The sequence below is a fragment of the Bombus impatiens genome, unplaced genomic scaffold, assembly GCF_000188095.3.
Source record: "Bombus impatiens unplaced genomic scaffold, BIMP_2.2 scf_0463, whole genome shotgun sequence".
Lineage (NCBI taxonomy): Eukaryota > Metazoa > Arthropoda > Insecta > Hymenoptera > Apidae > Bombus > Bombus impatiens.
In genome coordinates, this window is record NT_176882.1 from 1,990,955 (window position 1) to 2,004,914 (window position 13,960).

Genomic DNA, 13,960 nt, shown 5'->3' on the forward strand with positions numbered 1-13,960 from the left:
ATTATCGAGCGGCTGGCGAACCGAGAGCGCGTCATCGGGTTTGCTGGCTATTCATCTGTCGTGGAAGCGTGAACTCGAGCGTGTGGTAGAGGTGTAGTGCAGCAGCAGCAGCAATAGCAGCAACAGCAGCAGCTCGTCTCGCGAATCAACATCGTCTCTACTAGCGCTCGTTCCTCGAGGAAAGATAAAAGCGTGGCAGTATGGCATCCTGGAGAACATACACGGAGGAAGCGCGGATCTAACAACGAAGAAAGACGCGATGCCGATCGTAGCCGGTTCGCGATGACCTCTACATTTCCGTTCGACTCGTACGTGACTGAGTCCCTCGATCAGCCGTGATTCGACGAAACGCGCGCGTCGCGACGCGGTGCTTTTCCGAGTGTGATCGTGGCGACAGCTGGGACCGAAGAGGAATCGCGGCTTGAACCACGAGGGCTAACCATGGCTACTCTGGCGGGCAGCTCGTCGTCGGGCCTCACCAGGCCACCGACAATGCTGGAGCAGCTTCTCGAGGAGATCAACTTCCAGAGGACCAAGGAGCTCAGGCAGATGCTCAAAGATGGTTCGTACGAGTTCGTATTTAAGTTGAAGCACTACTCGTTCGGTTCAAGGGACGTTTAGGGAGGTTTAGGGCGATAAGATTGGGGAAGCGGGTGAATGCACGCGACGAGGGTGTGTTCCTGAAGGGATCGGTGCCTTTGTTTGACAGACGCTGCCAGACGAGGGTGATTCCACGATCGATGAGTGTGTGTGAGGGGAAAACGAGCGAAACTGTTTTGCGTACGGCTTGCCTGTTTCGTTGCTAATCGGCAATTTCTCCAATCTATTTTCGGAGACTCGATTCTTTATTTCGTTTTTCGCTTAGCACGTATGAGTAGTTTGCTAGGTCTAATAGATAATATAGGCGCGTTTAAGTTGTTATAGCGAGGCGGAGGAATAAATTTAAATAAGTTTGCATTCTTAATTACGATGTTGCGAGGTCGAAGGCATTTTCAGCGAGACGCGCTTCAAAGCATTCTCGCAACGTTTTAGTTCGTGCACGTAATGCTTTTTAGAGTCTAGTATTGTTAGTTTCTCTTTGTTTTCCATTTGAAATCATTTATTTTTGGACCGAAGATTTCCTTTTCATTCGTTTCTTTTGTATCCTCGCACTTGTACACTTTCTTTGTTTTCGTCGTCTATTGTTTATCGGAAGTTGACGATCTCAAGCTACGATTTAGTCGTGCGAATGATATACGCTAGGAACGACGAGTAATTATTGCATACACGTTCATTCTATAAATGTAAGATGACGTGACGCGGTATCAATGAGCAATTAGATGCACGCTGCGTATATAGCTCGATTCACAAAATAACAAACATCCTGTCGCAAAACATGATTAGATTTTCTATTTTACGAATAGGAAAGATGTTTGAAGTGGTGTGTAAACGTACATAGCTAGGCACTCGATATCGACGAGGATGTTGTTAATGAACATATTTATATAGGATCATGAGCTATTTCCGCTTTAGCCGACGATCGGAAAAGGCCAACTTTCATCCACGTTTTTAATAAAAGCTCGTACAGCTTTAATAAAGCAGATAGGGAATCGGTGAGATGTCAAGCTGCCAATAGAGGCTGCGATTAAGTCCTCGCGGAACATTCTTATCGATTATCGATTGCCTTTAGCGAGATTCATTCGCTCTTAGTTCCTGCTTAATCGAGGATTATTTTATCTCGCTGCACCTTCATAGATAACTTCGAATCGCTCGTTTTATCGCTGCTAATCTAAAGTTCTACCCTTGTTTATACGAACTTTCGCCTTTCTGTTTCCAGAGGTACATTACATTTTTTAAATATATTTCATTCTTATAATTAATCAACTTATTCATTTTAATGCTGCTTTAACTAGTTGAATCATTCTAAACAGTTATTTTATTTATTTCTATTAATTTTATTTTAGTTATTTTAGCTAGTATTAAATCATTCTACAATTTTAAACCTTTTATTTTTGAAGGATATAATTCATATCAAATTGAACAATTCTACTTAAAACAATTTTTATAATATCGGATGTACGATTTTCGCAACGTATTACAAAAACATTGATCCTTTCCTGAGTGGTCTGTAGGAAATTTAAAAAACCTTTTTTTTCATACACGAGTTATTACTTAGATTTTGAGAAGCGAGAAAATTTTAAAATTGTTCGAAAGAAATACCTTGAGCTAAGAAGCTTTAAATTCCAGAATATACGATGTTGCAGCGTGTGGAATCTGAGGCGCGTAGTATGAGTTACAGACGACAAGTAGGTTAACGATTCCAAATGGGATCCCGCGACCGCGAACAGATAATTGCATATATTATACGTAACAATCCAAATCTCTAAAGGAAAGATATTTTCAAAATACTCGAACGTGTTTTCGAACTACAATGATATTTTCGATATCCTTGTTATTTCCTGAATCGTTTTTCTATAAACAACTTATTAAGTGAAAGAAAAAAAGTAGAAATTAATTGGCAAATAAATTAGAGGAATATATTGCACTGATATAATCGTAAAATCTGCTGTATCTTTGCATTTTTCGTGCAGATTTTTAGGACGACTTAATAATTTCCTGTTTATATTCCTGCAGACTCGGGTTTCGTGATACTTCAAGGTACAACCTACTGGACGGACCTGTTTGTCAGGCACTTCCTCTTCCAGGCGGAGCATACGATCGACGGCGACGATCTCCTTTTCTTCGTGCGCAAAAAACACGTGAAAACATCGTCGAGATACTTACCAAAGTTCGAAACGGAGGTGGACGTGTTCCGGAAAGACAGCAAAAAGTTACCAATCGGCGATCCCGACATCGATTGGGAAGAAACCGTGTACCTGAACCTAGTCGTGCACCAGTTCGACTACACGCTAACGTTAGCGATTTGCACAAGGACGAGTCCCAAGGAATTGCAAGTGAGTCGTTCTTTCGTTCCTTGCGTTAGAAAAGGAAATGGATACTACAATATAGCAGAACTTTATTCGTTGCAACGATATTTTATTTGCTGCCCCATTAACCTTTACGTAGAATTGTTATTACATAAGAACCGTTTCTTCTCCGCTGCGCCCAGATTGATAGAACTCTATCATAATTTAAAAGCAACATAGAATATTAAATACCAGAAGAATTCATACAGGAATTATGCACTCTTCTGCTTAAAGAGCTCGTAGAACAATGTCTTTACTGTTATCTCAGAAAATGCTACGACTATCTGGTAGCGACTATCTATGAATACTGTTTGCTTATATGACAATGTCTTTGGTATAGCTATGTTTCTTTCGACCGTCACGCGTCTTAAACGAACCATTTACAAATGGGTGAAAAATCTCAGGGAAAAAGGGAAGACATGATAGATGATACCCGCCAGGGTTGACCTTCTACCTGGTATACCGATGAGAACGTTGAACGTGTTCATAAACTTGTGCTATCGAATCACCTCCCGGGTAATCGCCGGAAGTCAGTTTAGAAAACGTGCATTGAATTGTAAAAAATGATCTAGAAATGCGAAAGCTTGGTGCTAAGATTGTCCCGTGGTTTGCTGATGAAATTCTGACGAGACTCTTGAGCAGGGTAGTATTTAGTCTAATTTGTGCTCTCTTTGTTATTTTACCTGTAACCTTTGTTAATTTACTTGATTTCACATTGCAATTTTATGCCAAAGCTTTTCTTAAAACGTTATTGCGTATCGAAAGCAGGGCGAAATTGACTCATAGAGAATCAGCAGAGTTAATTCCACTTTCTTGCAATTTTTTAACGAATAAATATTTCAGGTATTACGAAGACACTCGCAAAAGGTTTACGCAAGCCCGAGTCGGCGGCGAATGGACGCGAAAGGAGATCTCGAAGAGATGACGTACCCGCATATATGTTTCATGGTGGACAATTTCGACGAAGTTTTCTGTGATATTCTAGTCAGGGATGGGGAGATGGTATGCGTGGAATTGGTTGCGTCCGACAGAGAGGGCGCCATTCAAGGTGTCATTTTTCTCGGGTCTATCAGATACGACGCTTTGAAGAAAGTATATGACGCAAGAGTACGTTTCATTAACAAAGTCATGTTAACCAACGCGTTACATCAGCTATTTTTAACAAACATCGTATTTTTACTTTCAGTCCAGTCTCAGTACCAAAATGGCGCAGCGTATGACCTTTGGCTTGTTTTCTGGCGCGGCTTCCCAACGAATAGAATTCGTTCGAATGAAGGGACCTCGTGGTACGATTATCAATAGGAAACCCTTCAACAAATCGATCGATCGCTTCTAGTTTTCTATGGAAACCTGAAAACCTTCGTTGCTTGTTTTCAGGCAAGGGGCACGCGGAAATGGCTGTGACGAAGCCAAAGGGTTCAGGAGCGGAGACACCAACTTCGGAACCTGGCTACTGTGCCACGGATTCCCTCTGGGACGCTGATTGGGACGACGCCGAGGAATTATTTATGTATCGACATCAACGAAGGCTATCCGACCCAAGCGCCAATTTGAATAATTTCGTCCGGGGTGGTTGGAGAACGAAACCAGACACAGCTGCAACGAAAGCCAGGTCAGAGAACGAGGGTCTGGACTCAATGGCCAATGGACTGAACGAAATCGAAGCTGGAGACGTTCGAGACGGTAACTACAAACTGTTATCCTTTCATGGTGTTTAGTCCAAGTTCGACGAAGACGGGACGAAAGTCGCGGATGAAGATAATAATCTTATATATTTACCTTCTCCCTGTTCTTTCTAGTGCCTGCACCTTTCAGAGTCGACTGTGCATGCTGTTGTGTTACGTATCTGTGTATTCTGCACATATTTTTCTTTCGATAGTTAGTTGATCCTCTTAGGAGTCGGTCTCGATGATACATCGATCTATGATTATTATTCGAAGAATTTTTATTTGATCTTTTTTCCTTTTTTAGATTTTTCTTTTTTTTTTAGTTTTTTTAGTTTAGATGATTACGATCGAGACGCAAGAACGCTTTTCCGAATATTCTTGGATTATTAATACGAAAGGTGTTCGTTTAAGATCGCGTACGTGATGATCAGAGGCACTTTCATCTTCGTGATTATTTTTTCTTGCTGTCGAGAACGTGAAGCTCGAGATCGGTTCGAAAGAACCTAGTTGATCCATGCTCTTGTATTCCTTCAGACCACCAAGTGCCACGAGACGCAGTGGTTCGGTACATTTCGCAGATAAGATCGTTCGAAAATCTCCGAGAAACGAACAGAGATAAAATACGTGAGAGTTCGTCGAGAAGAAACGGCTGTAGAGCACCACCACCAACACCACCACACGCGAATTTCATACGCTTGTCGCGAAATGGACGATTGAGCTAAAAAATCAGACAAAATAGAGCCAATGAAAATTCAAAGATAAAAAAAGAAAACAAAAACGAATCGAAAAAGAAGCCAAACTGAAAAGATATAGAAATACATTGTCTCTAATCTGTGTCACGTGCCTTTCCGGCTCTTTCCTTTGTAGCCGACCTACAGGATAGCAGCTGGGGCGGCCGGGGCTCACCAGGAAATCACAGGAGTCCTCAAGTCAGGCGACGAAGATCCCCTTTCCTTTCTGGCAGGCAACAACGTCCCAAGCAAAAGCAACGTAACTCGTGGGAACGTACCGAAAATGAGAACTCGTCGAATCACAAGGAGGCCTATCACGAAACACACGGTGAGCGTGCTCCTGCGTGTTCAAAACGATTGTTCTTCGTCTCTCGCGTTTCTCGTCTTCCAAAAGAACTAACTCGAACGCCAATAAACCTGAAAACAATCTCGATGTCAACCAATCTACGAAAACCAATTAAAACGATAAAGCCGGCAAATCTCAAAGCAATCTGGACGTCGTCCAATCTATCGTACAATAACCGATCGAATAGAGCCAACGAATCCCAGAGCAATCTCGATATCGTGTACTGCATTATATGAGAACCAATCAAAACGATAGAGACGAAGGGACGAAAGAATCGTGAAAACGCGACACGAGCGCGCACACAATGTCGAAACGAATTATCTGGTGGCAGGCCTCCGCAACCACCAACACAACCATATCGAAGTGGGTAGCGAGATACTCGTGCCAGCGGCAGCTTGTTTGACTGACGACAACGTGAGACAGAAGCTGGACGCGGGCGCGATTCTGGTGCATGGCAAGGAGGAACTACCGTACGAGGAGGACAATAACCGCAAACGAAGGCCATACAGCACCGGTCAGATTAATCACGAGCGGATCAACAACTTGGAGAACGACGAGGAGCATCGACGACTCAGCGACGACGAAGTGGTCAGGGTACGTCGGACCGATGGTCGCCGGCGTCTTCGTTCGGCTGGCTCGGATCACGAAGAATACTACACCGGCCGGAACAAGAACAAAAACGACGAGCAGATGAGAGATAAAAACGCGAACGCCCGTATTACAAGAGGCAACCTGACCACGCACAGACAGAGCGCCACTCTGCCTAGAAGGAGGCGAAGACGAGCATTGTCCGGCAGCTTCGCAGGCAACCCTCTTCCGCCGCATCGAGTCACACCAGACGGCACAGCTATCTACTATTGGTGCGAGCTCCCGCGCCGCCCCGGCTCACAGGGTAAATTCTTCTTCCCCCTGCCCGACACATCTCTACACCCGATCACGCGCCCACGCGTACAGGACACGGGTCTGCTCTGTGAACGACCGCTTTCTTTTGCGCAATTTACGAATTAAGCCGAATTATTATGGAAATACGTGGATATCATAGATAGGCGGGAATGATTTTTTAGTTTCCCTGGAGGTCTCTAAGTTCCGTTTGATAAGTTTGTCTAACGCAAAGGTCTGTTTCAAGCCTTAGAAGAAAACGTTGCATAACGTTTAATAAATGTAATAAAACAAGAAAGTTAGTATAACAGTTTGTTTGTTTAGAAATAGTTATTCCTAGAAAATTAGATTTGTGTTGAGAATTGAAAGACTGATTGAAGGGGAACTGGAGAGTTGCATAGAAGTTAATAGGAGTAGCTTTGTTCAGAAATTCTTACTTCTAAGTAGGAAATTAGATTTGGGTTGAAGATTGGCAAACTAAGAAGTTAACTAAGAAGCTCGGAGAGAAAGATTTAATAGTAAAAATTAATAATAGGAGTAGCCTCGTTATTAGGAACAATTATACAGGAAGATTATTTATACGCGACGAAAACTGTAAAGCTAGAATTAACAATTTACACTGGAGAGAAATTTAATTTTTATATGCAGAGGATAACGGTCGTTCATCGAGCAGCTCGTGCGACACCAAAAAGCAGTCATGTTGTCCATTGTACTCAACTCGTATTCTTGTACATTCATACATTCCTAGTTAGGAAGGTAAACTTGTACAGCCATGCTCAACAAATGACTGTGTTTATGAGGATGGTGAAATAACAATGGCAACGGGGGTGCGATCAATCGACTATTATTGTCGGCCATTATTGTTGGAACAGTCGTGACGGTGTTCACTAGTGCTGGTGGTGGTTTCTAACAGTAATTTATAGGGTGATTAATTTTATACCTCGCGGCTCTAAAGATATCGGGGTGGTAACGAATACGAACCAACGTGAAAAAATAGCGGCCGTTTTCGTTACGCGAGTTTCACCACCGGTATAAACATAGTCATCCACGATGAGGGACAAGCATTCACTGACACCGATAGAGTCGAGATAGAAATCGTAGAATGCGAACTGTCCGTGTGGTAGCAACAACGATTCACCCTTTCTTTCTGCTTCACAGCGTCCGATCATCTTCAACAATGCGCGAACAAAATATCAAAAAAGGATCTACCAAATAAATAAACAAAAATGAAAAGAACGAATAATACAAAGAAATAAAATTAACAAATTAGCAATTAATGCGAAAAGAGAAAAAAAAATGAAATATCGAACGTTGTGCGCAGAAAGAAGAAGCTAGTGCATCCCTGTTTCGTGTTTACTTATTCTGCGCACCTGTAGCTAATGTGCATCATTGTAACACCTCTACATATTTTCGTGCTACACCTGTTCACCTTTGCGAACAATTATTTTAGCCATTCAACGTCACGAATTTGAACAGCAATTAGCTAGCCGATCCTCGAACCCACATCCGATCCTTTAATCTTAATTCACTTTTGTCGATCGTCTAACCAGATTTATTTCCTGCGATTGCTTTCATATAATTTATCGACACGAATCATTCCAGGATCTTAATCGTTGGTCAAGCCTCTGACTTAGTTCGATATTCAGAGTTATTAGCAATAATCGGTTCGTTCTCTGTGTGTTAACAGAGTTGGACGACGGCGCTTACAACCCTCTGTGGACGATGCGAGGATTCACACAGACCTTCCATTTCTGGAAAGAGACCAGACGGGCCCAATCCGTTCCCTTGAACGCGTTTCTTACTTATATTACCCTGCCATGGTGGAGCATTGCCAAAGGTACGCCATTAAAGATACGACAGACTCATAATGGAAAGAAATTCCCTGGAAGGAATATGGATTTGATTGTTTGTTTCTGATAAATCCAAGACAGTCATAAAAATAGCATTGGCCAAATAATTCGCACATGTAAATAAGATAGTATTAGCAATGCGTATCAGTGAACTAGAGAGGGAAGTAAGTACATTCCTTCACAGGGAACATGCTTTCAGTGCCGCGCAATAAATAACGCGTGTTATCGTGTATTTACAGATATTCTTGATCATCGAGAAGGACCTATTCTGACGTTCTAGCCAACACGAGGACGTCCCATTTTCATTTCGAACAAATTTCCTTTTCCCATTTCGCTCCCCACTTTATACACACTTGGATAGAACTGTGGCCCGACAAGATCGAAGTGTATAGATTAAGGAATAAACGAGATACTATTTATAATCCCGCGCCTATTATTTTATTATCTCCATATGGACAGGATGATGGTCTAGGGCTGACAAAGGCGACCGAGGAAAAATCAACACGTTTAATAAAGATTCCCTTCGAGATGCATTTACCTCATAGTCCTGCGTGTCTAAAGATATAAGAAGATACCAACGTACTTTGCTAAACTTTATTCCTTTATCCGTTTTCTTTCTCCTGTAGCTTCAGCTGACATTATTCGCGAATACGTTCAGATAGTCACCGAAATTAGTCCACGTGTGATCCCAATAATCTGGATTCGCTCTGTTATCCCATGGCAGGTTGCCAGGTAATATCGCAGTGGCGTTTAATTTACGTAGCCTGTCTCGCAGCTCGGTCACGAGGGAAGGATACCTTGAACCCCCCAAAAAATAAGCAAATCGCATCATCAAGCTCGTGTCATCGGTAAAAGAAAGACGTTGAAAACGTTGATATTATAGAAATTGTCTCACTCACTTGTTTATAAGATTATTATCCTCGCAAGGGTCCTGTTGAACATTGAACAGACAAGGCGCCTCCAGCGGTTTGCATAGTGGCAAACTATCATTTTTCGGAGGACACTTAATCATAGCATCTTCCCGAAGCCTGCGAATAGCGTCTGCAGACAAAGTCAAGCCGACGCTGGCCACTGCTCGACCAGCTGTACTTCCGATCACGCCTCCGATATCATAAACCCATTCCCTCCCGGATGGGCCATACCAACCGTCCCATTGACCATTATAGGTAGACCCTTAGAACCCAGAAAATATAATAATTAAATAAAACGAATTCGAATGAAATTGAGAAGTAGAAACCATAATACACGGTAGTTTACAAAATTTTCCGGCCACATGAATTTTTTGTATTCCAAAATATAATCTTCCAATATTTTCTAAATCGAGGTATTGTGATATAATCTACTCCAATACTATAAATATATGTATAATATTTATATTCCAATATTTTCTATTCTAATAAAGAATTTTAACTGATATTATAAAACCACATAACAGTGCTTATTTATTGAACTGTTTCTTTTTTTTAACTTGTAACGCTCGTATTATATTATTTCGAAATTTCTTCAGGTATCGTTCTGGGATATAAAGAGAAAGGATTAATCGACCGGAAACTTTACCACGCCATTGCAGCTCCTAATTTCCTGATGATAAAGCTACAATTACTTTTTACCCTGAATGTACTTCCAGTCTCCATACGTGATTCCTGCCACTCCAAAGATATCGTCGATATTATGAAGAACCATTTTTCGTGGCGATTCTGTATCTTCACTCAGCGCATACCATAAGTCCATCCCGTCGATGCTCAAATTAGATGGATTTCCTCCAGCAGCTGTTATAAGCGTTGGCAACCAGTCACTGATGTGAAACAATTGTCTACTCACTCTCCCAGGACGCACTAATCTTGGTGACCATAATAAACCGGCTCCCCTAACGCCTCCTAATAAGGATAAATTGGTCGTTCAATTCTATATTTGCTTTATTTTCTCGCATTGGAAAATCATATACAGATGAGTGTTCTTTCAGTAATACCTTCCCAGAGAGTGTTTTTTGTGCCTCTCAGAGGCCAATTCGAAGCGGCGTTTAAATTGAAACCGGCCGGTGGCCCGCCATTATCCGTGGAGAACACGATCACGCTGTTTTTTAGCATCCCCTTCTTGCGAAGAGCTTCGACCACCTGGCCAACCGACTCGTCTAGCTTGCTCAGCATACCTGCAATAAAGTCATCGTATCGTTTTCTGAAAAACAACGTTGACGCTATTAACGCTGCAATTGTCAGAGTAATCGAGACAACGACTTATAATTTGAAACAATGTATTTTCAAAACTAAGCATAAGTGCAAGCATTCGTGAACGCTTTCGTCGATTTGTATAGCAAAAGAAAACATCTTACACCAAGCTTCAACGCATTCGTCTCAACTGGAAGAATAGTTACAGAGAAAATTTAGATTCCTACTCTTTTTTTTTTCTTTTTTTACTTTCCATATCACGATGTTATACGAAAGCTCTAGCGAAGAATAAAACGATCCCGAGTTTTCTTTCTAGTAATTTTCTAATTACAGAAATAAATAAGTAAATTTTATTTCTATTAGAAATACGTAAGTGTCAACACACTTTAGGACGATAATTTTTATTAGTACAAGTTTCATGCCTTAGTCATCGATAATCGTAGTGTTAAAATTATACGTAGATTGGTAAACAAGCGTACTCTAGTTACCAGCAAAGCGCCTACGCTCGTAATTGAAGATATTGGTGAACTTGGCGACATCTTGGTCGGGTACTGGCAGAGGATTGTAAGAATTTCCGGAATGTACAGCCGCGTGAGGTAAATAGAGGAACATTGGACGACTGGCGTTATGATCATTGATTAGTTTCACTGCCTCCTTCGTGAAAATATCCGTGGAATATTGGCCGTGGAGATCCCAGGCTGAATTTAATCCCCTTCTCATGTCTAATCCCCAATATGGCTGCATTTAAATTAAATTGTACAGTATTCTCCTCCTTCAACGATTTAATTTAACCCTTTGATGGCGTAATTAAATTAAACGAAGAATTTAGAATGGACGGTTTAGAAAATAATTTAAATCTCTTTCTCCTCAAGATTTTCCGCGTTTCTACTGTCAGATACAAAGTACGTAGCTCGATCTTTTACAAGAAACAAATGCGTTACTTTTAATGACGTTTAAAATACGCAGTTACTACGGAAAGTATTTGGAAGCCACCGAATTTATTTATTATCGCATTCGTATGATAGTTAATTAGATCCAACAGTAATAAATTTCGTATCGTTTAATAAAATAATGATTTCGTACGATTGCAAGAATTTTGTACGAAAGAAACGTAGAACCTAATGTCAAAAAAAAAAATATCCTAAAAAATCCTTCCTTAGAGAGTTAGGATATGTAAAGATACTTTTGCTGCCATTTTTCTGTATACGTAATACATTAACATGTGTATAGTATATTTGACGGTTCGTCCGAGTCTCTTTCGGGATACGCTGTTAAAAGATGCAAATTAAATTACTTACACTTTCCACGGCACTATGATCAAAGTAATCATGATGACCGCTCCAAAAGCCAATGTGCGAATCGAATCCTCTATACATAGGCGTGTATTCTTTCGTGTAAAATCCCAAATGCCATTTACCAACGATGTGCGTGCTATAGCCAAGTTCTCGAAGATATTGCGGTAAAAGCTTCTCGTGAAGAGGGAGTCCTCTCGGCTCGGCGCATTTCAGAACCTAATTCCACGCCATGTAACGTTAATTATACTCCGATTTCTCGGAATTTCACAATTAAAAACGCGAACCTTGTCTCACCGAAATACCAATTTTTTAAGGTCCCGTAATACCAATAGTTAAAGGTCAGCTATACTTTCGCCGTAAGTATGAAGTCAATGGAAACAAAGTGAGAAGTAAGCGAGATCGAATAGTTGGTGTAAATAATTTGTAAATATAATGGCGAAAATATAGCAGCGTAATTTTCATAAAAATTCTATAATCCGATAATTAATATCTAATTTGTCTAAAGTCAAACAATTGCTGTCGATAAAGTTAATTATATTATCTTTCGTTTCACTCGTCTGTCAAATATTCGATTTTTAACGTAAATCAGGCAATACAACTGACTCAATTTCGTTATTAAAAAATAATTCCGGTTCGAAGATCGTTACAAAACACAGCGACACGGTGTTTTCCTCTCTCCATAGAACGAAACTAGTATTGTCGGAGTGCAACGAACCACGGTGGAATTAATGCTTGCGGTTGTTAAATCCTCCTTAGCGCAACATCGTTTTATTTACAAGCCGATTACGCGCTTGAATAGTTAATGACGGAGCCGCGTACCCCATGTTGCATTCCTGTGTGAATGGGATGCTTGCCGGTCATCAAAGCGCTCCTGGACGGTGTGCAAATTGGAGTGACGTAATAGCGGTCCAACAGCAAGCCTGAGTATGCCAGAGCGTCGATATTTGGCGTTGGGATTTGTCCCGATCCGTGAAATCCGACGTCGTTCCATCCCTGTTCGGCGGATTTAATTAGGCGCAACAATTAAAATATTCATCGAACTCTTTCAACGGCGATCGATATCCTTGATATATCGAAGTGTTTGTAACTTGTATGTTGACTTCTATAAATTTCGATAATACAAAAAATGTACAAAGTGACGCAAGTTTTTCTAGCTACATCTCCTCGGGATAATTTATAGGTATAAATAAATAAACGAGTAAACGAGTATACTTATTAGCATTGGAACTACATCGACCTTCGATATCTAGATGATTGTACCGGTTTCATTACGTAAAAACACGATTAATATTCAATTATCAAGAGATTAATAACTTACTTCTGCAAGTTTATTTATTGCAAGATGACGGGATAATAATCGTTAAGGTGATTTGAAGAAATAGTCTTTAGGCGAACCGTTGCCACTTTTCTCTACTTTTCAAGTTATGCGATCCGTCGACGTGGCTTCTTTATTTCATTCTTTTCCCATTTTATACCCATAGAACAACGTGAGAAACCTGAACCACTCTGTACACGAAGCTTATAATAGCAAATGAACGAAATGACTGACAGCTCACCAGGTCGTCGGCCAAAATGAAAACGATGTGGGGCTGCACTGCAGCAGCCACGTGACAAACAACGAAAACTGTCAGGTAGAACCACGACGCTGTTCCTCGAATCGCTATCATCCTGTCACGATGCCGGTCGTCCACTCTCAGTCTTTCGTGGAACTGTAAACCGGTTTCCTTGAAGATACTATTTTCGTTCTCGACGATCCAGTTCGCTAAAGAATTGCCTCGCGATCAATGTATCTGTCTTGCAATAATTGACTCGGAAGTTTAATCCTCGTGTCCAACGACTGCTGTCTACACGTACGGAGAGTTTCAAAGCTTCGCACGACACGGCGCCAGCTACGAGTGTATGACGAAGAAAGAAAGCGCGAAGACGATGATAAACGACAGCTGTGGCGAGCCTGTGATAACAGAATGATAAACTCGCGCGTGTAAATGAAAAACAAACGACTCCCTCTCCTCCTTATCCGGAAATCAGCTGAAGAAGCGAGCACTCGGGACGACGACCGATGCAAAACTGTCCTCGGCTCGT

General features: G+C 41.3%; 2 protein-coding genes across 3 annotated transcripts; one reads left to right on the forward strand and one right to left on the reverse strand.

Annotated features, from left to right (window-relative positions):
* The first annotated feature begins 68 nt into the window (after positions 1-68).
* Positions 69-8,840, forward strand: LOC100743471 (uncharacterized protein KIAA0930 homolog). 2 transcript variants are annotated; one of them, XM_003490625.4, is made up of 9 exons: positions 69-562; positions 2,614-2,933; positions 3,789-4,052; positions 4,132-4,231; positions 4,323-4,628; positions 5,480-5,671; positions 6,021-6,581; positions 8,256-8,405; positions 8,658-8,840. In XM_003490625.4, exons 1-9 carry the CDS (start codon positions 442-444, stop codon positions 8,696-8,698), a joined length of 2,055 nt encoding a protein of 684 aa, XP_003490673.1. In that variant the 5' UTR covers positions 69-441; the 3' UTR covers positions 8,699-8,840. The 2 variants fall into 2 exon arrangements, with proteins under 2 accessions (XP_003490673.1, XP_012242594.1); XM_012387171.3 differs by lacking the exons at positions 5,480-5,671; positions 6,021-6,581 and having other exon boundaries at positions 70-562.
* A 70-nt stretch (positions 8,841-8,910) lies between these two features.
* On the reverse strand, positions 8,911-13,957 carry LOC100743595 (arylsulfatase B). The gene is made up of 9 exons (XM_012387172.3): positions 13,658-13,957; positions 13,435-13,587; positions 12,698-12,871; positions 11,882-12,094; positions 11,072-11,321; positions 10,388-10,567; positions 10,029-10,295; positions 9,318-9,591; positions 8,911-9,215 (listed from the first exon to the last, which is right to left on the reverse strand). The coding sequence occupies exons 2-9, from the start codon at positions 13,543-13,545 to the stop codon at positions 9,047-9,049; spliced, it is 1,638 nt and encodes a 545-aa protein (XP_012242595.1). The 5' UTR covers positions 13,546-13,587; positions 13,658-13,957; the 3' UTR covers positions 8,911-9,046.
* Between the last annotated feature and the right edge of the window lie 3 nt (positions 13,958-13,960).